The sequence below is a fragment of the Ammodytes marinus genome, assembly GCF_949987685.1.
Source record: "Ammodytes marinus genome assembly, chromosome: 20".
Taxonomy (NCBI): domain Eukaryota; kingdom Metazoa; phylum Chordata; class Actinopteri; order Uranoscopiformes; family Ammodytidae; genus Ammodytes; species Ammodytes marinus.
In genome coordinates, this window is record NC_137224.1 from 16,744,303 (window position 1) to 16,769,186 (window position 24,884).

Below are 24,884 nucleotides of genomic sequence, written 5' to 3' on the forward strand. Positions count from 1 at the left end.
TCCAATTGAAGAATGTTCTGTATCTTTATGTATGACCAGTGAAGACAAGGTTTACATTTGAAGTTCATTTATTGATGTAAGGGCATTACACACACAAACAAAAAAACAAAGCTGCATGAAGACGCTCATGCCTGACAAATATTTGCAGGAAGCTCAAGACCAAGAAGCAAAGAGTTAGAATGAGCTCTCCACATAGGTCCGGCCTGTCTGTGATTATCAGCTGCACTGTTGCACTGAACTGAGCCTCTCAGTGGCTAGTCTCCTGTCCTTTCCCATTGCCTTCATGCTTTTGAAGCATTTGCAAGTTTTTTTCCATCTCTAAGTAATACAAAAAAAACTAAAGTAAACAAAAAAAACATTTCCGCATCGCTTTTGTTGTGTTAAAACCTTGCAAATGGTTAAAATTTAAAATAAAATTTTAACTTTAAACAAAAGAATATAGAGTTCTTTGTAGGTTGAAAAACGATATGGTACCATCAACACTCTCAAACCTTATTGGACAGTGTGAAAAAAACCTTTTTCATCTATATAATATAAATATTTAACACTCTACGTCTCCATGAAGGCAGAGTAACAGAGAATGTAGTGCAGAATGATGGCAGGTCTTGATCCTGATCTCACAGAGGCAACTCGTTGAAAAACTCAAGACTTTTAGACCAGAACCAGCGCAACAAGATTCCAACTCCAACTAAATAATGGACCAGAATAAAAGCATGGGCCCTGTTGGACTGAATGTGAGTGAAGCAGTTCAGTTCCAGAGGCAGGGCCCGGGACAGAGGCACGGCTGTCTGATGTCTGCAGGCCTGATCACCAGTGCTCTGACTACCTCCACAGTCCCAAACACGGGGTACAGTTCCTCTGTGAACTTCTGGTTGTAGGTGTACAGGTGGGAGCGCTTTTCCACATCGTAGAAAGACAGCTGGCCCTGCTCATAGTCCAGGTACACCCCCACCTTCCTGGGCAGCAGGCTGAGTGGCAGCGGGGTGGCGGGCACCGTCAGGGCTTTGAGGTCCGTGCCCCTCTCCAGACGCAGGGTCAGGTATCCCGTGTCTGTGTTGAGGGAGTGGAAGCCCTGTCTCACTGCAGACGCCTTGACCACGCCCAGCCTCCAGTCCCTGTCGCCCACCTCCACCTCCCAGTAGCGTCTCCCCGAGGCGTAGCCGCCCTGAGCAGACGCACACCACCAGCCCTCGAAGCGACGCTGGCAGCGCGGGCCGCCACCGCCGCGCTCCAGCCCGCAACGCATGCTCTTCTCATCACTGCTGATCAACAAGTCTGGATGGGCCGAGTCACAGTCCAGAACCACCTCCACTGTGAAGGTACACAACCAGGAAGGAAGAGGTTCAATTGTAAAACTGATAACAGATTATAATGATGAAGAGAGGGGATTTGATTTCATTCCAAGTGATTTTTCATACCTGCAGCATCGCAAATCCAGTTCCACACTGTAAAGAAAGAAAGGAGAAACTCTAAAGATGATGTATTCAATGTGATATAATCAAAAGTTCCAATGACTAAGTTTAATGTGAAAGGTGATGAGCACACAGAAAATGGTCATAGACAGAATTGTTTTTAGATATATTTAAATATTGTTAAATTAGTACACTTTAGAAACGGCTGAATCATTCATTGAATTATGAATGTATTAGATTTTGATAAAGTCTCTATTGTTATTTAAAATGGCTATGTTAGAACATTTTAGTACAGGCTCCATTTAGATTTTAATAATTACAATTGTTTCGGACAGGCTCCATTGCTATTTGAATTGTTAAATTATTACATTACAGGCGGTCATGTTGCTAGCTAGCCTACGACAGGCGCCTTTTCTTTATATATCCTTTGTTTATATACCAGTTTACAGAGCCTAGGCACATAATCACTGACTCCACCTTTAACTAATTGTAATATAGTTGATCAGTACAAACATCAGAATTGAACCAACACATGAATATATATAAGTATTGACGTATTTAAAAATAAAATGGTCACCATTAACTTTGAGGTGAATGTGACAACATAATGTGCTAAACAGTAGATTTGAGATCATCTCTGCCAGCAACACTCGACAGGTTAATCAATAATGTAAATACAGAGTGATTTCATTCGAAGGGTAATTCTTTTGAACAAGAGCCAGGATTGGCACTCACCACTGTGGGGGATGTAGCGGACAGCGTCTGAAAGAGGAAAGCGATAACTGTGATTACAAATCCTTCTTTCCCCACCTGCACCGTAGCACTGTCCTTTAATCACGTATCGATTCTTGATTAGTTCTAATGGAAATGACTCATCACGTTCGCCCCCTGCTACACAGCTTGATGAAGTTGTTAGTTCTAATGTGTGAACGCATGCAGTTCTCATTTAGAGATTCTTAAGATGCTTCTTTATAATTAGATTTTCTTTAAGGTTAACAAAGAAATACTTTAAACGCACTCACCAGACTTCTGGCTCCTCTGCTTTCTGACCAGCCACTGCTTTGTTACGTCCTCCTTAACACACACACACACACGTCACGCATAAAGGCAGACAATGGGAACAACGACACAAAGCAGGCCAAGGTGAGCTTCACAATCAGATAAAGAGATTAGCCTGACAGGGTTTCATGCAGCAACTACACACACACACACACATACACAAACAAAAAACAAACAAACAAACAAACACATGCACGCACGCACACACACACACACACACACACACACACACACACACACACACACACACACACACTAGCTTCACACTACAGTTAACTGACAGCGTCATGCGAATGTATCATAAAGGTGGAGTCAGCAATTCACTGAGGAAATGGTTGAATATCTCCTCACAATCCTACTTTGTGAACACCACAATAGCTGACTCCACCTCTAAAGCGCATTAGCATACTGCCTTCTTCTATCATTGGTGACTGAATCAAGTAAAGCACTTTCTTCTTTGGTGCTTGAAAAGGAAGAAGCTTTTAAACACAATTCTTATCAGTGAGACATTGTAACACAGACATCCAAACCTTGTCTGGGCTGTCTGCGTTCAGCACGGCCAGCATGACGAGCTCCATGGCTGGGAGCAGGGTGGGCAGACGGCCCCTCTTCCACTGGAACTCCAGGTCATCCAGCATCATGAGCACAGGCTCACCCGGCCACACGGTGGGCTGCAGAGAATAGACACGGCAGCTGTTACTCACTGACAGTGTTTGACTTGAGTTCATATAGATGGGGATGATGGGATGTCAAGCCAGCACACAATGTCCTCAACTACTTGCAGTAGCTCATAGTCACCTGAGGTCTGCGTTTGATCTCCCTGGTCCACTCCAGGATGGCTCTCTTGTGGGGGCCCATGTCACACTCCCCCCCGCCCTCCAGCATACACAGGAGGTGGCCCTTCCAGTCCTTCTTCTCTGGTTTCTCACACTGGTAGTCAGACAGGATGATCCTCGACTGAACAGGAAACACACACGTTTTAAAGCAGCGCTACAACGAATACGACTGCATTTAGTTTTACAATCAATGAAAGTCGTGTTTTGCCAATTATGAAGATGTTCTGCTTCCCCCCCTCTTTTACTTCAAGGTAGAGTCAGTGATTGTGGAAAAAAGCCTGTTGTCAAAATCAGTGATCATCTCCTCATCTACTTGTCAGTAGTACTGTGTGTGCGCTGAAAAGAAAATCAGGCGTTAATACACAGCCTAGGCTCAGTAAACGGGCATGTTGCTAGCTACGGTGGGACCCCTTTGTTTACATATCCTTTGTTATACCAGTTAACAGATTTTAGGCTGTGTATTAACACCAGAAGTTAGTGGTGGCACAAACATCACCAATACTGTGCTATTGCTACACACCTTTTCTCTCTTCTCCAGCACATCGGCCCACTCAACGATGAAATCTCGACACACACCGGCCGGCCACGCGTCCTCACTGGTCCAGATGTGGCTCAGGACGTTTGACCTCTAGGGGGGGGGGGGAGATTTGTGAATCATGTAGATAAGTCATAAGAGCCTATAGAGATGCATGTAGTTAGTAAACGTGTGTTTGTCTGTTACAGACAGAGAGGACAGAAGAGGAAGAGAACTCACCTGGCAGATCTTGTTGAGTTCTCGTGCCAGTTCCATAATGAACACCTGACTCTCCAGCAGCGGCTCCTTCTTCTCAAGTTTCACTCGCTTACGAGACTCCTGGAGCAGAGGAAAGAATAGGACTTCAGGTACATTTTGGGAGCAAGGTGAACACATTGAGCGCACGCAAACAAATACAGTGCCATGGCTGCCATCGGAGGATAATGTAGTGGTATGCTGTAACGCTACCTTGAGTCGGATCTTGAGCTTTTTGGCCGGTTCGACCAGGAACTGCAGGCAGTCCTTCATCATGCTGGCAGCCTGGAGGGAGTGAGGCCGGTGCCCTGTGGCAGGGTCATAAAGAAAGGCTTAAGTACACGGGCACTCACTCTGACAAGAGAGCTGAAGTGCAGGCAGCTGACTGGGCTGAGTTCTTTGCCCACGGAAAGAATCGATGAGAGAGGAGAAAATCTGTAATTTATGAGAGGTGGCAAAAGGTTTGTGTGCCTGTAGAGAGGGAAAGAGCAAAGCAATGCAGAACTTTCTCCACAGCTCTGCACTGGGAGTCCATAGGGAGCCCATTAGCAGGTACTCTGAGTTTATCATTGGACAGCTGATGAGACAAAAGAGCAACCCACACATGTTGGTTTAGGAGTGTAAATAGAGCTCATCCACTCAACACCTACACAAAGAGGCATAGAGAGAAACAACAACATCCCAGACTAAGAATGTACATAGTTCTCCTGATCTGATGGGTTGAATCCTGCCAATAATAGACTTATTGTCGAATCAATGATCTGTATTCTCATTTGCAAGATTGGCTTCCATTTTTTCCACACCAGACAAAGGAGCTGAAACACCTATCTACAGTTTGTGTTGTTATGTTGGCTCAGCAAAATAATGGATTGTGTTGTGATATTGATGAAAAAAATATATTAACAGTGTTTTTTGTTTTTTTTACCTTTATTTATACAGGTATATCCCATTGAGACCAAAGACTCTTTTGCAAGGGAGACCTGTTTTCCTTTCCCACATTACCATTCACACACACATTCATACACCGATAGCAGGCTAACTATCGACATTCACACGAGGCAAAGTGGGTGAAGTGTCTTTCCCAAGGACACAACAACTATGACACAGGTGGCAGGGCAGGGATCGAACCTCCAACCCTTTGATCATCGGCCGACCCGCTCTACCAACTGAGCCACAGTTGCCACAGTGTTATTTACAGGCTGACATTTATACCACTATAGGCGATGTATTGTGATTTACTGGAAGAAACCGAGCAGTATCATGTTAAATCAGACATTCAGTACCCCCATATAGCTGGAATAGAATGATCCGTGTTTCATAACCATATTTAGCGGCTATTGGACTGTGAGATTGTCAGTCAAATCGGGCTCCTTTGATCGAATAGTCGACTACTTGGGGTCACCACTAAGAGAAACACTGTATTTAAAAAAAGCTATATTGCACACTGAGAGGATTTCCTGACGTGTGTGTGTGTGTGTGTGTGTGTGTGTGTGTGTGTATGTGTGGGTCGATGCATCTTGATCACAGCCTTGAAATTGGACAATTAATTCCCAAGGAGATTTGAGACGGCAGCTCAGGACACTTTTTTGAAAACACTGCGGAGGTTGTGTGCGGGGAGGGTTTGGACCAGTTTGCTGTTGATTCAGCAGTCCCCCCCCAACCCCCCTGGCCTGCACGCTGAGGGGATTTACTGTTCTTTCACTGATGTAGCGGTGGCAGCTGAGCCAAAGGATGCTGCTGCTGTAACTACTGACTTTCAAAGGACTGAGGAGCATATAGGCTATATACTGTACCGTCCAGGAGTTCTGAGGACTTTGGCAAAGATATACACACACCCACTGAAGGGCCATCAGTCAGTGCTGAAAGTTTACCTTTTAGTCAGCACAATCAGACTGACGTGTGTGTGAGGACAGATGAAATGCATTGTGTATATTACTGACTCCCATATCATGATCATAGAGTACAATGAGCTGGAGATGCACACCATGGTGAATCTTGTCACATGATTGAATAAGCCAGAAAGAGTCCACATTGAGTTGACTTGAGGCCGTGCCATGTGCCACCTGCTGGCAACGATGAGGACATGCCACTGTGCCAGTGAGCCTGTTAACTAATTAAGTTGATACAGTATTGCTACAAGTAAACTGCATTTAAGGGGAAATAAAGGGGAGAATTATAGCCTACCATTAGGCTACATGACTTGTCTATCAAAGAGACAGTGGAGATAAGCATGATGGTAATAAATGCACTCCTGGTTAGATAGAGGGTCTATTTCTGGTAGTGCAGACTAAACGTGTAAGGTGGTAGAAGAGCTGGAAGATTAGTGGAAATCCAGGATTACCTAACCCATTAACCCATGTTGTAGTGACTCTATATCGGGACTGACGAACCAATCTATGCATGCAAGTCAGCATCAAAACCAACATAGGTCTAACTAAAATATAATAACTGCAAAAACATTAAAATAATACCTGCATAGATTACTTTTGAAGCTTTTCTTGAGGCTATATTCCGTTGGCAAAATGCATAACTATGTGTTAATGCTACGAATAAAGACACAAAAATAAACTGCCCTCATGCATGGTCGCATGGTTAAGTTCTACCAGGCATAGAGAAAAAAAGAAGAACACGCAGATAAATAATTGTATACAACTACGCCCTGGGCATAACGCACAGTTCAACTCATTCAATACCTCTATGAAAGTTGACGTTTTGTGAAAAGATTTAGGTCTTACCTTCTTTAAGGGTGAATTTTCCTTTCCCGCAGAACTTCGCGCAGTTCCTTCTGCGATGTTTTCGCTAAACTCGGGACCCGTTCAGTTCTCCGCCATCCTCCTCTGAAGTATGATGCTACCTATCACACTCCAACTGCTGCAGCACTGGCAGGGCGCGCGCTCTAATCAACCGCCGCACGCGCTCAGCTGCAGTTTGAGAAAATGGCCGCTAGAGGGCGCCATTGTTCAATTAAAATGGAGGCAATCCACATAACTTTCCCACTGAATATGCCTACTGCTACTTGTCCAGGTAGTTTGAGTATTTTTGTTGTTATACTGTCACTTTTTTGTTGCTAGGATATATTGTCATTTTTATGTAGGCTGCATAGGCCTCATTGATATTATTTTTGTAGCTGTGTTTTCATCTTTCCCTTTATTTATTATTATTTTTATTTTACTGTTGAGTGGACCGGACTCCTTTCATTGTATTATTGAACCTGTCAACATACATTTGACAAATACAAACACTTGAAACTTTTCTGACAACAGAGCATAGCACTTATCCAAAACTAATTCCAATACATTTTGAATTTGTTTGGAAATATGGTTTCAGTCGGACTAGCATGTGAATGCAGCACGCTTTTGAGGCAGAACAGGCTTGCTAAAACAGTAACAGTAGGCCTACGCCTAGCTTGTGTAGATGTTTAGCCTACCGCTAATAAATATCTCATATAGGCCTATTGCAATTCGGGGCACAAATAAGGCTAGCCTACTGTTTATTAGCCAGGGCAGATATTTGACTGTTTCATATTTGGCTTTTTTTTTTCAAATACAAACTGCCTCACACAGTGTTATTAAGCCTACAGCTGTCCACACTCTACCAGTCAGTCATTCTGTCAGGTAGGCTAGCCTACGGTGGTATGGGAAGGTGTCTCGGTATGTTGGTCTAGGCTACACGGAAGTGTGATGACTGCTTCTCTGACAGGAGGAGGCTTGGTGGCGGTGCGTGTGTTGTTAACCGACAGCCTCCGATGATCACAGCTGCTCCGTAAACATGGCACCCAAAGACCCTCTGCTCGGCACCCTCAAAGGTAAGGAGCCATAATAAAAGCACAATGCGATCGTGACATATTGGATCTAAATTCTCCGTTTGAGATGCGACTGATTGAGCCTGTGTGCTGCTCGCCAGATAACAAACAATCGTCTCGGTCATTTGAGTTTCCTTTTCGTCGCTGCCAAGAAGCACAAGCAGCCTCTGCATGAACGTGTAGCCTATTTTCTAAACCACCTTTTGCAATGTGTCGTTTACATGTGGAATGGGAATGATAAGGCAGATTCCATGGTAGGCTACTTTTTTTATTTAATTTTCTGTCATGGTTGCTGTTATTTTTCTCCCCTCCCAGTATGTGTGCTGAACCTGCAGTCAGATGGAGAGCCGGTGACAGACAGCAACCCTCACCTGGCCTCCTGCTGTGAGCTTCTGGAGTTGGTCCTCAGGAAGGGGCTGCAGCGTCAGTATCCCCATAATATGCCATCGCCCTGAAAAAAATGCTACATTTGATGTGTGCATATTTGTCATGTTACTCTACATTGCTGAGAACAAATTGTCACATCATTGCAAGATTGTATAGCTGGCATTAAGGCAAGACAGTGCAGAGCAACATGGTTCAATCTTTAATAGATATCATCATGATACTTTGTTAACAATTATATTTTCTATTACAGTTTTTTGCATAAATGTTTGAAGAAATATGGAGATTTGGCAATATGTAGCTAATTATTTGTACATTTGCATTATTTATACGATAAGAAAAACTCGGACTTCACCTAAGATTGCGTAGTGGTAAATGTACGAGTTGGAGTCTTGATCAAGGCAAACAGTAAAATTGGACCCTTAAAAAAAAAAATACACCGTGATATTAATAAGCCCAACTACTTAATAAAGTCAGTCAATTAAAGTTGATAACATTGTCTAACAACCATTTGTTGATGTGTCAACAAGCCTCTTAAATTATTGCATAACAATGAAGGAGGGGAGTGGGGGGGGAGGTCACCATCCTGACTAAGAAGCAATCTGAGAGGCTGCTGTTTTGAGAATCAACTGCCAACCCTTTTTGTAACAATTTTAATGAAAACCCATTAATGGAAAGCTGTGAAGTATTTATTTTCTTTAAGCATATTCAATTATCAAGCATACTTTTTTATTTTTTTATTGATTTAGCTATATTTCGATTGATTTAGAATCTTTAAATATATTTCACCTCCAGTGAGTGGCCCGGCCCTTGGTATAATTTTTTAGTCCTCTGTGGAAAAAAGAGTGGACATCCCTGCTTTATTACATGGCTGTAATTGCTGCATAACAGCATTATTCTGGAGCAGAATTTAATTAATTTTAACATCTGACGCTATAATGATTTTATTTTTTTTGCAGAGCCAGTTCTCAGCCTGGTCCCTAGAGATTACTGGCAGTGTTTCGAACAGCTCACTCATCAAGATGCCTGTGGCAGGTAACAACATCCTGGATAGAAAAACTGATAGGAAATGTAAAATAAATGACATTTTTAACATGCATATAACTATAATAGGCACTGTTCTGTTGTAGTTACAGCACTGTTTGATGCCTGGTTAATACGGTTTGTCCCTGCTAATGTGTGTGTGTGTGTGTGTGTGTGTGTGTGTGTGTGTGTGTGTGTGTGTGTGTGTGTGTGTGTGTGTGTGGGTGTAGGCTGTCTGCTCTGTCCTTGGTGGTGGATCAGAGTAAGGTTTGCAGGAAGCTGCTGTCGGCTCAGGGCCGGGGTCGCTACATGCTCAGACTGGCCCTCAGTCGCAAGGCTCTGCCACAGTTCATCACACACCTGCTGCACACACCCAGAGTCCTGGAGGTCAGATACACAAACATTATCTTTTTATAATGATATACATTATAAGAGATTGATGCCTTTTTCTGGTGCTGGCCATATGTTTTTCCCCCACTGGTGCTGTTGTGCGCTCTAGGCAAAGAGTCAAAGAGAGATGTTTGGACATTGTAGCAGCTAATAATGTAATAACTGGCCAATAATGTAATAACTTTTTGCCGAAAATATACTACGTTATTACATTATTGGCCAGGTTTTAAAAAATCCTTTCAACTTGTTATAACTGGAGCCGATTACTGTTATAATATCACTTTATTTAAGTTTGATTTATTGGCTACAAAGTATCACATTTCCTTACTATTGCCTCTTTCAAATAGCTGCTTAAAGACCTGATCACACAAACACCCTAACTTAACATTATGGGTAAACGTTATTATGTTATTGGTTTGGAAATGTTATAACGTTATTGGCAAGGTACTATGTTATCGGCTCTTATTACATCATTAAAAATGGAAAAGAATATTACATTGTTGGCTTCTACACACGTCTCTGTAATAGACTTAAGCAGCTCTGGTTCACACTCCTTCTCTCCCCTCCAGTGGTACAGCCCGGAAATGTCAATCCTCAGGAACGAGGAATTTGTGGGTGAGTCATTCTTACTCTACACTATCACTGTTTTCAGTAAATGCAGAGCAAAGTGGAGGAAACGCTGTCGGTCACCGTCCAACTTCAACAACATGGTTCTTCTTCTTGCAGAGCCTTTCATGTCTCTGCTGCTGGTCCTCTCTCACATGGACTTTAAACTGGACATGGAGGTCAGCGAAACTTCTTCAGACATAGCATTAAAAAAACAAAACTACAAATACAGATCTGTGAATATCATATCTGGGAATTTTCAAAACTTTCTCCCACCAAAATATACCCACCACAACTATTTTAATAACAACTATCACTTAGTAAAGACCGATATTCTGTCGAATCACTTTGGAATAATAACACTCTCATACTAACTACCTCCCGTCTCATTACACAGAATTGCAGTTTTCTGGATGAAAGCTGGCTCTTACCGGTAAAAAAAAGAAGAAGAGGGGACAAGCATGATTGTTATTTAGTGACTCACAGCATCACAACAATATGACTCTGGTTTGAGTGACCATGGGATTTTTCTTACACTCTCTGGTAATGCTTGTATATGTTGGCAGGTGTATGAGACATATGAAGTGGTGCCTTGTCGGGAGATAGGGATGGTGTTGAGGTGCGTATATATTCCACTCTTCAAAGTCCGTTTTTCCCATCAAGTATATCTGTTCATAAATGGACTGGTCTAAAACCTGGCATCTCCCCTCCTGTCTCTCAGGTATCTGAGTGGACGTGTCTTCGTCCTGGAGCTGATGCCTGGTAGTCAGGCTCATGTGGACCAGTTCATCTGTCCTGGTGACATCATCGATGAGATCAACGGCACCTCACTGAGGAACTCCAAGAATGGACAGGTATCCTCCAGCATGCAGTGTCACTCTCTTTAATATTCTAGCTGCAAGAAACTGAGAACCGTGAACTGAACTTTATATTGAATGCTTATTATGGGTGTACCAGATTACAGATAAATTCCAGCAATTCTTTTCCAGTCACATTTGTCATCTGTCTAATAACAGGACTCTGAATGGAGCAGCTAAATTAAATTCAGCCATCATTACTTTCATTATTTACCCATGTGCGTTTGCTACAGTGACATGTCAAAATGTTTTCTGTGACAAATGCATCACGTAAGTAGTTGGTTTCAAGCCACAGGTGTTTCCATGTATGTTGTCTGAATAGAACTCTCCTCACAACTATGTTCGCGTGTACAGGCCGCTTGATAGACGTAGCACTGAACGCTCCTGTTTGTATGTTTTATTGCAAAGGGTGGGACAGCTTACATGTAAGTTTGTTGACATTACGCATAGTTGCACCCAACCTGAAACCTAATCAGCCAGAATATCTGAAAGCGCCTGAGTGTGTGTGTGTATGTGTGCGGCTGCGTGTGCATGTGGACTGTCCTTGTAAACATGGTTAACAAAGTAAGGCCAAAACCTCATTCCAAACCGGTGCATAAATGAGAACACTGAGGAAGTGATTTTTGAATTATTCTAAAAATAGTGAGAAGCAAATCAACATTTTTGAATAACTAAAATGGCCTGTTTTTATATTGTTATATTAAACACATTTTTAGTTTTATGTTTTTTAGAGACTGACAGTACAGATCACATTCCGTGTGTAATGGGCTATTGATTGACATTGGCCAATCCCACCCTTGACTAATCCTAAAAAAAAACTCCAAATCATGTTTGCATCAGTTACTGTACAAGCGTAACAGTCCATTTTTTATTGTCTGTGGTAGGCAGGTGTGGTTCTGTCTCGGTTGAAGGGCTGCCCTATCTCCATCAGTGTTATGCGATGGAGGGCTCGAGATGGCACGGTGTATCGGCCCATAGTCAAACTCCTGCGGGCCCTACGGACAGAGAACCCCACTCTGCAGCTTGGCCCCGCCACCTCCCAGCAGTCAGCCTCCAAGGACCAGAGAAACTCAGCCTCACAGTGTCTCAAAGAAGGAAGGCAAGTTTAAGTCACCAAATCCTTCAAGGAGGAGTCATGGTACATTAAGCAGACATGTGTACTTTTGATATTGAGACACTGACCCACCCCTCGTCTTCTACAGGATTGTTTACATAGTGCAGTTCTTGGGAAAAGCAAACATCGGAATGGTGAACAAGCACACTTTTTTTACACAACTTTTATTTTACATATATTCAATGTTTTTGTAAACATGTGTGAAGCAGGCGATAACATAACTGTCAATAATGTAACTTTAGTTTATTTTTTTATGTAATGGAAGCCGATTAATGTAGTTAGTTGCCAATAATGTAATATGAATGTTGTATTGGCCGGGTTTTAAACATTTCATTTAATAATAGACTTTATTTAAGTTTGACAAATTGGCATTTCAGTATCACATTTCTTTACTATTGCCTCTTTCAAATACCTGCTTAAAGTATTGGCTGCTAAAATGTGTCTCTGATGCAATGTCTTACCTCATCCTTCCTTAGTTTGGAGGCAAAGAGATTCTGCAGCCCGCCATACAGCAGGTGCTGCAGAAAAACCTGCCTGGCAAGGTAATGAAAAAACACTCCCGTCTCAGGACATGTCGGATTCTGTCTTCATTTCTTAAACACTTGTCAACATGATCTCAATCAGTGTCATTTGTCCAGCAGGAGGTGCTTTTAGATTTGAAGGAAACACATTTGACATGCACGGAAAGAAGCAGTAAACTGGTAAGTATAGCAGCATGTGATGTCTCAATTTGTCATTGGTTTACAATTCCATATGCTATTACCTGACTATGGTCACTAGCAAGTTGATTGCTCATGTTTTGGCAGGAGCTGTTTGAACATCACTATCCAGAGATTTCATGTGTTGGAAGATATGGTCAACCAGACTACACAATATTTTCTTTTTGTGTGGCGTAAGTATTAAAACAATTTTCATTCTGAACTTTTGTGCATCAAAAGCCGCAATGATTTTGCAGCAGATGCTCAAACGAATAAGGATATATCCCCACACATCCATGTTTATCCAGTCTGTTTTAGTTTTTATAATCCCCCTCCTCCCTCCATCAAACATGTGATGACGCATTACCCAGGCCAGTGCAGCTTTGTCATCATTGGCTGAACCCATATTTCATCTCAGCATATGATTGGCTGTGTTCTCAGGGACTCCCCAGAAACTCCTCAGTCCACAGGCTTTTGCTGTGTAGCATTCAGAGCCAGCACCATCAAACAGTGTGAGGAGATCGTCTGCCGTATTGGTGAGGCATAGCAGCGATTATACAAGTTTCCAGACTCTTTAACATACTGATTTTTTTTTAAAGAGCATGTCCTTTTCTTACAGCTACTGGTTTCAAGCATACGGAGTGGTTTGTATGACAGTTCACCAACAGTGGTGAATTCTTGTTTAATGTGTGGATGTGAATAAAATGTTAATTGTTGTACATATTGTATTACTGTCTGAATATCAAACACAGACCACAAAGCTTTCTACTCATAGAGACCTTTAATAGAAAGACATGAGACAACATTTTCATAAATAGTATTAAATGTAGCTGCCAAGATTTTAATGGTGAAAAACATGTAAAAAGCATTCCAGAAAAATACTGGGCAGGGGGGGGGTGGGAGTCTGCCATGCTCTGTCAAGAGTATCAACTGTAGTAGCACAAACCCTGACACTACAATTAGACCTGTTGAGCAAGACATGCTGGCATTTTGTGGTGAATGTTTGAAGAAACCCTGGACCCCCAAGGAAGGTGTGAAGAATTCATCCTTACTTCAATAGACAAACCAATCCCCAGAGGGGGCCTGATACTCAAAGAACTTGAGGGGAGGTATGATGGCTGTAACACGTAGTAATGACTCATGATGGAATCGGTAGATACTCCTACTGCACAACATTTCCAACTATCCTAATTGTACTCAGGCATGTGGAATGATCGATGAAGTGTCCCAATCTAAAATACAAAATTTCAAAAAAGAAAACTTGTAAAAATACACAAGAAAAAAAAATGTCCACAAAAACAGTTAAGTACGTTAAATGGGATCATGCCCATGCTGCCGCTGGCTGCTTAGGCTCGTTCTCCCCTTATCCTACGAGCCAGCTGGATGTCTTTGGGCATGATGGTGACACGTTTGGCGTGGATGGCACACAGGTTGGTGTCCTCGAACAGACCCACCAGGTAGGCCTCACTGGCTTCCTGTTAAGACACAATTCAAACAGATCAGGATACAGCAGATACATATAGGTGATATGGTATGGGGGGAAAAAAAATCCATCTGGTTGTGTGGCAAATAGTTATATTCTACTACCCAGTCTATACAGAAGTTGAATTTCATGTCTTATTTACCTGAAGCGCTCCAATGGCAGCACTCTGGAAGCGCAGATCTGTCTTGAAATCCTGGGCAATTTCTCTCACCAGACGCTGGAAGGGCAGCTTGCGGATGAGCAGCTCGGTGGACTTCTGGTAACGACGGATCTCCCTCAGAGCCACAGTTCCAGGCCTAAACAAAACAATATTTTAGCGCCAAGTATTATATGATTCTTGTAACGGGAGAACCGTGAAGGATTGCATGACGGATTAAAAAGTAAAGAATTACTAAACAGTTGTGCTACTACAACAAACCTGTAACGATGGGGCTTCTTCACTCCACCCGTGGATGGGGCGCTCTTCCTGGCTGCCTTGGTAGCAAGCTGCTTCCTTGGCGCCTTTCCTCCGGTAGATTTACGGGCAGTCTGCTTGGTACGGGCCATTTCGTACTTGCTGAATGTTGAGAGAGATTATAGATTAATATACGCGTGGTAGATTGACTTTCCCTCCCTCATTTCGTACTAAATATAGCGGAATCAATCGATTGCACGGAAAGGATATCAAGCTAAGATGCTAACCTAGCCTACAATGTATACAGCTCCCCTCCCCCAGGTTACAACCACTGGAAAGCGTCGGGTAAACGCCATTACCATTTTACACTCAAATATTAAGAGTCAACATTAAAACCTCTGAGTTTATAAGGTTCACTGAATATACACACATTGATGAACGTTACAATATCGATTATAAACACATTCCAGCGGCCCACTGGTAGCACATAAACGCCGTCAACATTCGGAGCACTTAACAGCCTGGCCAGTCAGGCGTCGCCTTTCTGCGACTTCGCCATTTGCACAGCTTCTCAATTCACCCTCTAGCGACATTACTTCATTTAAACCCAAGCAACGTTAGCTTACATGTAATTAGCTTAGCTAGCGTGGCCAAATCACAAATACAGCCAGCATGAAACTCGACCGTCAAAACAAACAAACACACAAACCATGGTATTATTTAACGGGTCTGGTTTAACAAACAACCGAATTGTGACGTTTAACTAGAAAAGGCAACTGGAAGAGATTCCATTGTTCTATTTTTAGCTAACGTTAGCAGGTCGATGTGATAGCCTGTTCGACAAACCATGACAATAAAATGGAGAAGCGAACCTCAGATATACATCACAATAATGAAAACGAATTCAATAACATGGTCTACATTGAAAAGTAATGTTTATTATTTACCTTTAGGACGTTGGTTGAAACAAGAGAAACAGGCGAAGGTGACCGCTGGGGGAAAAAATCGGTGTGTGTTGGGAGGAGGCTGAGGTCGAGAATTAATACTTTTTCGTGACGTCATGCATATAAAACTCTGCCATCTCATTGGTTCAACTTTTAAAGCGGACATCTAATACAGCCAATAGATAGACACATACAAAAAATGCAAACACGACCGACCGTGGCTCATTTCCCCCCACATTTCAGTTTTCTATAAACCGTGTATGTAGCCAAGCACTGTCACATTGAATTGTTTAATTTACACATTATTTGGTGTTTGTATGATGTATACTCATTTGCTAAGTTATGGTTGAATCAATGTAATGTCCCATAGTTCGATGTTGTCCTTTTGCTACTACTTCCGCCTGCGCTGCGCAGGCTCACAACGTTGTAGAATGCGGATTTCGAAGCTAATGAGAGTAGCTAGCCAGTAAGCTAAAAACAAGCTTCTTGTTGTTAGGCTTCAAACGGGTAAAATGTCCAAAACAAACTCACAGCCCCCGTCATTTTCGGCAGCAACGACTACCGGGGGGGCCTCTTCGTCCTCTTCGTCTTCGCCCGCTGGGGGCTCGACATCTCCCTCAACCGTGTTGAACGTGCAGCCCGAGAAACCTCAACATTACACGTACGTTGCTAGTTAGCTGGGCAAGCTAGCTAAGTGTACACAACCTCACGTGCTGTTGTTACACTTACCAAATTACAGCTACATTGTGTGTGACGAAAACGAGTGAATGATGAACGTGATATTCTTTCAAATTATTTGAAACTCGATATTCTTTCAAATAACCGGAGCAGGTCTCGAGAAAGAGGCCTAACGTTACTGTCTCTGATAGTAGCCATGTCTAACTAGCTTTGTGGCACACATCACTGTTGATGTATTACTGCTGCAGGAACTAATGCTAGTTTACTTACATTATGTCTATGATTTTTGTCCCAGCAGCCAAGTATAAGACAGTATCCCATCATAAAAGCTGCACTGCAAGCAGGGATATTGAATGTATTGTGAATACTATATAAATAAATATGAATGCAGTCTTGCTTGTTACAGTACCACTGTCTAGAAATGTATCCCACTCTTTTGTCTGCTCCCTCCCTGTCAGATACCTGAAAGAGTTCAGAACGGAGCAGTGCCCTCTGTTCGTACAGCATAAATGCACACAACACAGGCCTTTCTCCTGCTTCCACTGGCACTTCCTGAACCAGCGGCGACGCAGGCCTATCCGCAGACGGGACGGCACCTTCAACTACAGCCCAGATGTTTACTGTACCAAATATGATGAGGGAACGGGCACCTGTCCTGATGGAGATGAGTGAGTGCGACTGAGATTTCAGTGTCACAAGAGACTGCATTCCATAACTGTTGCATGGATTATTAGGGCCCGCTTTCGATAGACGTCACCCATACATTTAACATTAAGACCCAGGCAGATCTGGTAAGGGTATTTGTTTATGTGCCGTTGTATAGGTAGCCAAACTGTATCCGTGTATAACGGTGTGTATATATAGGAAGATGATAGCGGTGACTTATTCTGAAACTCTTTTCCGGTTTGTCGATGTCTCTTTAACTCTAAATGGTCACATCTTCCTGGTAGTCAAAGCACTGTCTCATGTCTAACATTCCCAAGCTTTTTACATTTCAGTCCTGAATCACTCACGTGTTGTTCACCACTATGTGTCACAGCTGCCAAAGGGCCCTTTTCAGTCAGTTGAAAGGCAGCAGAGTAGTGAGAAGGGATACACCCTGTCCACAATTGTAAGTCAAGTTAAACACTTTAGAAGAACATTACCGGACGCATATCCATTGTACAGTGAGCATTAGCACTTGAACAAAGTCATTCTCTTTCTCTATGGGTCTCTTTCATGTGCTCAGGCTTGATGGTCTGTGTCACACCCATTCGGCGACAAAGCAAATGGTATTGTAAATGAGGCATCTTGAATCGGGGTCAAACCGTCTTTTGATACATGCTAATGAACAGCTCCTGTTAAGGGTTTCATCTCAAAATGCTTGGTTGCAGAGTAAAAATGCATCATTTAAGCAAATGTTTATTTTGATATGATTTGGGCAAGAAGCATACTTTTCTGTGAATGTATACCCTGCTTGTCTGCTGTGGGCCTTAATTTAATAACACACAGTTCCTGTGTTTTGAGATTGGTGCTTTTGAACCTCATATAAGGAGAGATTGTAGCTCTGCAGCGTGGTATGGTTCAGAACTGTTGTGCTGTTAATTCCAGACATTTACAGTGCCTTGCAAAAGTATTCATACCCCTTGACATTTTCGACATTTAGTCACGTTATAACCACACGGGTACATTTATTTTATTGGGATTTTATGTGATAGACCAACACACTGTGGCGCATAAAATAAGTGGAATGAAAATGAAACGTGGTTTTAATTTTTTTTTATAAATAAAAAACTGAAAAGTGTGGCGTGCAAAAGTATTCAGCCCCCTGAGTCAATGCTTTGTACAACCACCTATCGCTGCAATTACAGCTGCAAATCTATTTGGGTATGTCTCTACCAGCTTTGCCCATCTACAGACTGACATTTTTGCCCATTCTTCTTTAAAAAATAGCTTGAGCTTCAGATTTAGCATCAGATTGGATGGAGAGCGTCTGTGAACAGCAATTTTCAAGTCTTTCCAGAGATTCTCAATTGTATTGAGGTCTGGACTTTGACTGGACCATTCTAACACATGACTATGCTTTGATTTAAACCATTCCATAGTAGATCTGACTGTATTTTTAGGCTAGTTGTCCCTCTGGAAGGTGAACCTCCACCCCAGTCTCAAGTCTTTTGCAGACTCTAACAGGTTTTCTGCCCTGTATTTGGCTCCATCCAGCTTCCCATCAACTCTAACCAGCTTCCCTGTACCTGCTGAAGAAAGGGACCCCCAACGCATGATGCTGCCACCACCATGTTTCACGGTGAGGATGGTGTTTATAGGGTGATGTGCAGTGTTAGTTTCCGCCACACATTGCATTTTGCATTCAGGCAAAAAACTTCAAGTTTGGTCTCATCTGAATATGCTGTGTCCCCCGCATGGCTTGTGGCAAGTGTTGGAGGAAGTTGCTCTGGTCAGATGAGACCAAAAAGGACATTTTTGGCCTTAACGCAAAGTGCAATGTGTGGTGGAAAACTAACACTGCACATCACCCTATACACACCATCCCCACTGTGAAACATGGTGGTGGCAGCCACATGCGTTGGGGGTTATTTTCTTCAGCAGGGACAGGGAAGCTGGTCAGAGTTGATGGGAAGCTGGATGGAGCCAAATACAGGGCAGAAAAACCTGTTAAGAGTCTGCAAAAGACTTGAGACTGGGTGGAGGTTCACCTTCCAGAAGGTTAAATACCCTAAACATACAGCCAGATCTACTATGGAATGGTTCAAATCAAAGCAACTTCATAAAGATGATCTTGAGATTTGTAACGGGCAGCCCTAGTATACAATATACTACTACTGCACACTATTTGCCTCAACATAATTGCAGGTCTTTATGTTTGCATCCATGATTTAGATGAGATGTTTCTGTGTGTTCTAGATGCGCATTTCTACATCGGACAGCAGGTGACACGGAGCGCAGGTACCACCTCCGCTACTATAAGACTGGATCATGTATCCACGAAACAGATGGAAAAGGCCACTGCAGCAAGAACGGCTCCCACTGTGCCTTTGCACACGGATCACATGACCTGCGCAGCCCTGTTTATGATATCAGGTTCAGAAAAAACTTAATTGTAACATGTAACAAACCGTCCTTTGACTTCACATTGGTTTTGTTGTGTGTATCCGTGCGTTTTTTTTTTTACAGAGTTTCTTTGCACTGCTTTTTTTCCAGAGAAGTTCAGGTAATGGATTCTCAGGGAGGCTCTGGGGCCACAGAAGGAGGTGGAGCAGATGGACAGTCGGGACAGGCAGCGAGCACAGCACTCATAGAGAAGATCCTGAGTGAAGAACCACGCTGGCAAGGTAAATCCGTGTTACAGTTTTAGCAATTCAACACGTGTTCAGACAGAAAACAGTGTTACATGGGTATGGTGTGTTGTCTGAGGCTCATGTTTAAAATAGGGATGTCAAACAATACATTTTTCTTGTTATGCTTTTTTTTATGCTTTATTGATAGTGCAGAGACAGAGTTGAAATGGGGCAGAGAGGGGAGTGACATGCAGAGGACGACCGCGGGCTGGAATCGAACCCGGGTCCGCTGCTGGCCGAGGCCCATGGGGGGGAAATAAAAACAATTAAATTTAAAATTATTTTGTGATACTTCCTGTCTCGTTTGATCTGTGGAATTGATGCACTGTGAATCAGCACCTGGAAAAATACAAGCGTTTCGACAGCGTAGCCAGTGGAAGCACAAACATTTACGAGTGAAAACGTCCATAAGTGAAAGTTATCACCCCGGGCGCCATGGTAGAGCAGAGCCGTTTAGTCGAAGGGAAAAAAAAGCATTTTTTATATATTTTAATCTAATTATTTGCAATACATGTGTTAAAGCTGACATCCCTCTTTTAAAATAATCTGAGACAAGATCTTACGGTTTATGGTCACCTTGGCAACTATATTAGATTTTGACAAAATCCGCCTCATTTTCTCCTTCTGCGTGTACTAACTGTTTAGACAACAACTACGTGCTGTCCCACTACAAGACAGAGCTGTGCAAGAAACCGCCTCGCCTGTGTCGTCAAGGTTACGCCTGTCCATACTACCATAACAGCAAAGACAGGAGGCGCAGCCCGCACAAGCACAAATACAGGTTACCTCAAAACATTTTCATCAAAATCATGGTATGTTGTTGCCTGATTGCGGATGTGTCTAACAAAGTGTGTTCTTGCTTTCACAGAGCGTTGCCGTGTCCAGCTGTGAAGCAGAGTGAGGAATGGGGGGATCCCAGTAAATGTGAGGGAGCAGAGGGCTGTCAGTACTGCCACACAAGAACAGAGCAACAGTTCCACCCAGAGGTTAGTCTGTTTCAGCATGGACCCTATAGAATCCCAGACCAGAAATCACAAGACACAAATATCAACGTTTGTTTGTTACTTTGTCACAGATCTATAAATCCTCCAAGTGTAACGACATGCAGCAGTGTGGCAGCTGTCCCAGAGGGCCCTTCTGTGCCTTTGCTCATGTAGAAAGTGAGTCCTCCACAATGCATTTCTCAGCAACCATCTGATAATTCATTCTGCAATTTAACAACTTTTTGTGATTTTGCTTTGTTAACCCCCCCCCTCCCCACCCCCACCTCCCAGAACCCTTTGTTCAAGAAGAACCATCGTTTCCCACTCCAAGTTCCCCTCCACCCCCCAGGCCTCCAGACCCTCTGCCTTCACAGGAAGCTTCTTCAAGTCCCAGCAGACACAGCATGGGGCCTGGTTCTTTTTCCATGTCAGACCCCTTCTCGCCTTCTATGGGCTCACGTGTAGAGGAGCAGGGGTTGCTGGGTAATGTCATGTCTCTGTGTGAGGATGTGAGTGGAGCAGCGGAGCCCCTGTCACCGTGGTCGGCGGAGGGAGGCTACTGCAGAGCGCCGGGATTCGAGAGGGAGGACCAGGTGAGACATTGGCATTGTGAGATACTGCTAAATAATAGGGATGTCACAATCTCCATTTTAGGTCGGGAATCAATCGTAATGACGTCATGACTTGAGCCTTTAAAACTTAAGGTTCAATGTTGGATTTAGTCCCGCCCCTAGGGTCATGTTCGGCAAGTGGTCTAATAGGAAAAAATGTACCAATAGACTGGTGAAACAAGGCCTTAGTGTGAGAACAAGTAGACCATCTTTTAAAATAAAACTTTAAACATGTAATTACTTATCATCACATAAAACAAATGATTCTAGGCTAGTCTGCCATCTTTGCTAAAATACAAAACAAAACAAAAAACATGACAAACACAAAAAAGATTGAGGATTGAATTGTGACCTTAAAATTGAAAAATCGAATCGAATTGAGGATTTGGAGAATCGTGTCACCCCTACTAAATGAAAAAAATGTATCTTGAGTGTATTATAGCGACTAAAGAGAGGCTGGTCCTGCTTGTTTTCATGCCATCATTCTTATAGTCTTTGTGGTTCCAGGCCAAGCAAAGGAGTTTTGCTCTTGAGCAGCGCCACAGAGAATTTGCATCAACACAAAGCAAACAGGTACAAGCCCAGCACTTTTTTTTGTTGTGCATTCTAAAATTCTGCATTCTTTCAACTGGGGCACATATTCTCTTCAGCGAGATAACTCTTCTTACCACGAAGAACAATGTCTCCTTATAACACATTCCACATTGCCTCTCCTTCAGGACCTGCTAGTGTTTCTTCCAGTGGGCAGCCCCCTGAGTCTGTCCTCCAGCATCCCCTCCAGTCTGGCTGCCACACCGCCCAGCCCAGCTCCTCTCGGCCCCCCGGGATCAAGCATCTCCTCGGGCATGAACGCCAACGCACTGCCCTTCTACCCCACCAGTGAGACCGTGGAGTCAGTTGTCGGTAAGCGAATGGGATGTGTGTACAAAATTCCCGAAATCCTCATGTCAAGCGGCTGCAACCTGTAATGATCTAAAAGCAAACTGGGAAACAAATAGTTCTGGGTGTTGTGTGTCTGTAGAGTCAGCCCTGGATGATCTTGACCTGAATGATTTTGGTGTGTCGGCGTTGGAGAGGAGCCTGGATAGCAGCTCGGCTCTGTCCAGTGTGGGAGGTATGCAGGGTATGTCACACAGACCTAATACACATACATTACGTATACATACACCTCTGAACACATGTGCACCATTTAGAAGTATGTAAATGCACAGAAATACAACTCACAAGTACTTGTCTTTGTCTTTTGTAGGAGGTAGCCAGTTTCAGAGTTCTGCCCCAGTCAATATCCCAGGATCCTTTAGCAGCTCTGCTCCATTTAGCTCCCCATCCCCGTCGCCTCCAATCAGGCCGCACACGTCACCATTCTTTTCTACTCACCTGCCACAACCTGGCCAGTCAGAAGGCACCTTCTTGGGACCATCTCATAACTCTTTAGGTGTGTGGAATTTGATTCAGGACATTACGCAGTGATAATATGATTTGTGTTAACATTTATTCTTTTTGTTTGTAGGACTGAATGGTATGAGCACAAATATCTGGGAGCATTTCCCATCAGGCCAGGGCTCCCCAGGCACACCCCCCACCCTGCTGCCCTCTGGAGAGTCTTCCAGGCTCAAACAGGAGCTGGAGGAAACCCACAGGACCCTGAAGCAGTGGGGCCACAGCTGGAGACACACAGCTCAGGTAGGTAGGTAGAGGGGCATGTGTGCTCGCAGGTCTGCTGGAGTCAGCACAGTGAGTGATGTGCATGGAAATGAGTAGTGTAGTGTAGTGGGGAAAACTTATTTTGATGAAACCTTTGCACGTGTTGGCAGTGAAATGGCTACTGTGAAATCATCACCAATAACGGCACACAAAACTATTAAAGATGTAGATCTATGTTATGTTGGGGATGTAGGGGCAGGCAGACAAGCTTTCTTTTGAGGTTGTTTGCAATAATAAGCAGTTAGCTGCTGAACTTACAGTAACTGAGTAACTATGTACATTTTCAGGTTATCTTTCAATGTCATCACTGTTACCGACGCAACCCACCGTGTGCAAGTACGTGTGTGTGTGTGTGTGTGTGTGTGTGTGTGTGTGCAGCTAGGTAGGCTACCATTGGTGCTACACACATGTACATTATGTTGTTTCCCCGCAATGCCGGGAGCTAAAAACGGTGAAGCCGGGGAGGGCAAGGGGAGGTGTTTTCCAAGGATAGCGATGGGCAGGTTTAGTCCAATTATCAACATCCGGTAAGCCAGACCACTGGGGAAATGAATGACAGTTTTGTATGAATATTGTGTATTGTCCCTGTTGTAGTCGTGGGCTACGCTGAAGGCTGATGCAGAGGAGTCTCGTGCCCATGCTACGCGGTTAACCATGGAAGCAGAGAGAGCCAGGCAGGCTGAGGAGGAGGCCCAGAGACAGGCCTCTCTCCTGCAGAAGGCCCTGGAGAGCTTAAGGAGCGGAGACAATCCCCATCTAGCCCTGCACCAACTCCAGCTACTTCACCGGCTGCCTTTGGAGTCAGTCCTCAGTTTGCAATCACAGCTCTGCAGCTGCTTGCATGCTGTGGAACAGGTAATAGCACAGACTCTTACCTGTATGACAGTCAACCTAAAGACCTGCTTGTTGAACTTAAACATGTATGGCCACAACGTGCTGTGTTCCGACTTAACTTTTTAAAGTGGACCTATTATACTTTTCGACTTTTATGATCTATAAACGTTGTTATAATGATTTATAGTCATGTTTAACCATACTAGCGTATCAAATAATTACGTACCTGCATTTAGACGTATTCCCTGCTGACCATCTGGGGTGGCTGTGCAGAGCGCTAAACACTAGGGCAGCCGGTCGAGAAATCACGTGTTCAAATCGGTTCAAATTTCCTGCCATTGTGTCGTCACGATTCCGGATTTTTCCATATACGGTAATGCTGCAACGTGCTGGCGCGCTCTGGCCATGCCCCCACCGTCCTGCTCTCAAATCTGCCCGAAAAGTAGTATAATAGGAGATCTTTAAGGTTTTCCTTAGAATCCTTGCTGGAGCTCATCAGTGTTTGTACGCATTTTTTTTAGAATGTTAAGTAGTAATGAGGTAATACACAATAACGTGCTTTAAAAAATCCCATATAAGAACATCTAAGGTTGTTTTTTCTTTTTGGCTGTGTTTTTCTCATTTTCATCATGGTTTAATTGTCAACATACTGTGTGGTCCTAGTCTAAATCATCCAACTTCCTTCAGTTTGAGAAGGTCTAAATACTTGTGTGTGTGTGTGTGTTTTCCCAGGTGGTGTACAGGAAACAGAGACAGTGCTGTGTGACGTGCGGAGAGCAGGGCTCCGTGTCCCTGCCCTGTGGCCATGGTCTTCAGTGTGAGAGCTGCTCGGCCTCCACAGAGTGTCCCCTCTGCCCAGAACAGACCCTGGATCAGCAGCAGCAGCAGCAGCAGCTCTCTTGACCTCACAACCAAGACTTGGACCACCTGCACAGATACAGATTCCAGAACAGTCATTCCTGATTCCA

General features: G+C 43.5%; 4 protein-coding genes across 5 annotated transcripts; 2 read left to right on the plus strand and 2 right to left on the minus strand.

Moving 5' to 3' along the window:
- Nucleotides 1-748: 748 nt before the first annotated feature.
- LOC307266528 (erythroid membrane-associated protein) lies at nt 749-4,379 on the minus strand (the record flags this gene model as incomplete). Its single annotated transcript, XM_080048567.1, has 9 exons — nt 4,290-4,379; nt 4,062-4,160; nt 3,828-3,935; nt 3,270-3,428; nt 3,002-3,142; nt 2,435-2,486; nt 2,148-2,174; nt 1,419-1,445; nt 749-1,311 (listed from the first exon to the last, which is right to left on the minus strand). The coding sequence occupies exons 1-9, from the start codon at nt 4,350-4,352 to the stop codon at nt 749-751; spliced, it is 1,239 nt and encodes a 412-aa protein (XP_079904693.1). The 5' UTR covers nt 4,353-4,379.
- Nucleotides 4,380-7,786: 3,407 nt separating this feature from the next.
- Nucleotides 7,787-13,669, plus strand: LOC307266741 (uncharacterized protein). Its single transcript, XM_080048837.1, has 16 exons — nt 7,787-7,881; nt 8,194-8,301; nt 9,222-9,297; nt 9,516-9,672; nt 10,245-10,290; nt 10,402-10,460; nt 10,679-10,714; nt 10,848-10,900; nt 11,003-11,135; nt 12,023-12,237; nt 12,341-12,386; nt 12,729-12,794; nt 12,894-12,953; nt 13,059-13,144; nt 13,392-13,486; nt 13,570-13,669. Exons 1-16 carry the CDS (start codon nt 7,845-7,847, stop codon nt 13,602-13,604), a joined length of 1,308 nt encoding a protein of 435 aa, XP_079904963.1. The 5' UTR covers nt 7,787-7,844; the 3' UTR covers nt 13,605-13,669.
- A 101-nt stretch (nt 13,670-13,770) lies between these two features.
- On the minus strand, nt 13,771-15,847 carry LOC307266722 (histone H3.3A). The gene is made up of 4 exons (XM_080048819.1): nt 15,775-15,847; nt 14,852-14,989; nt 14,576-14,729; nt 13,771-14,425 (listed from the first exon to the last, which is right to left on the minus strand). Exons 2-4 carry the CDS (start codon nt 14,977-14,979, stop codon nt 14,297-14,299), a joined length of 411 nt encoding a protein of 136 aa, XP_079904945.1. The 5' UTR covers nt 14,980-14,989; nt 15,775-15,847; the 3' UTR covers nt 13,771-14,296.
- A 435-nt stretch (nt 15,848-16,282) lies between these two features.
- On the plus strand, nt 16,283-24,832 carry unk (unk zinc finger). Of its 2 annotated transcripts, none has more exons than XM_080049340.1 (15): nt 16,283-16,432; nt 16,908-17,117; nt 19,351-19,527; nt 19,648-19,778; nt 20,430-20,565; nt 20,653-20,770; nt 20,860-20,944; nt 21,059-21,360; nt 21,871-21,951; nt 22,098-22,281; nt 22,400-22,501; nt 22,628-22,813; nt 22,889-23,061; nt 23,677-23,937; nt 24,649-24,832. In XM_080049340.1, the coding sequence occupies exons 1-15, from the start codon at nt 16,284-16,286 to the stop codon at nt 24,817-24,819; spliced, it is 2,466 nt and encodes an 821-aa protein (XP_079905466.1). In that variant the 5' UTR covers nt 16,283; the 3' UTR covers nt 24,820-24,832. The 2 variants fall into 2 exon arrangements, with proteins under 2 accessions (XP_079905466.1, XP_079905467.1); XM_080049341.1 differs by having other exon boundaries at nt 21,886-21,951.
- Nucleotides 24,833-24,884: the final 52 nt, after the last annotated feature.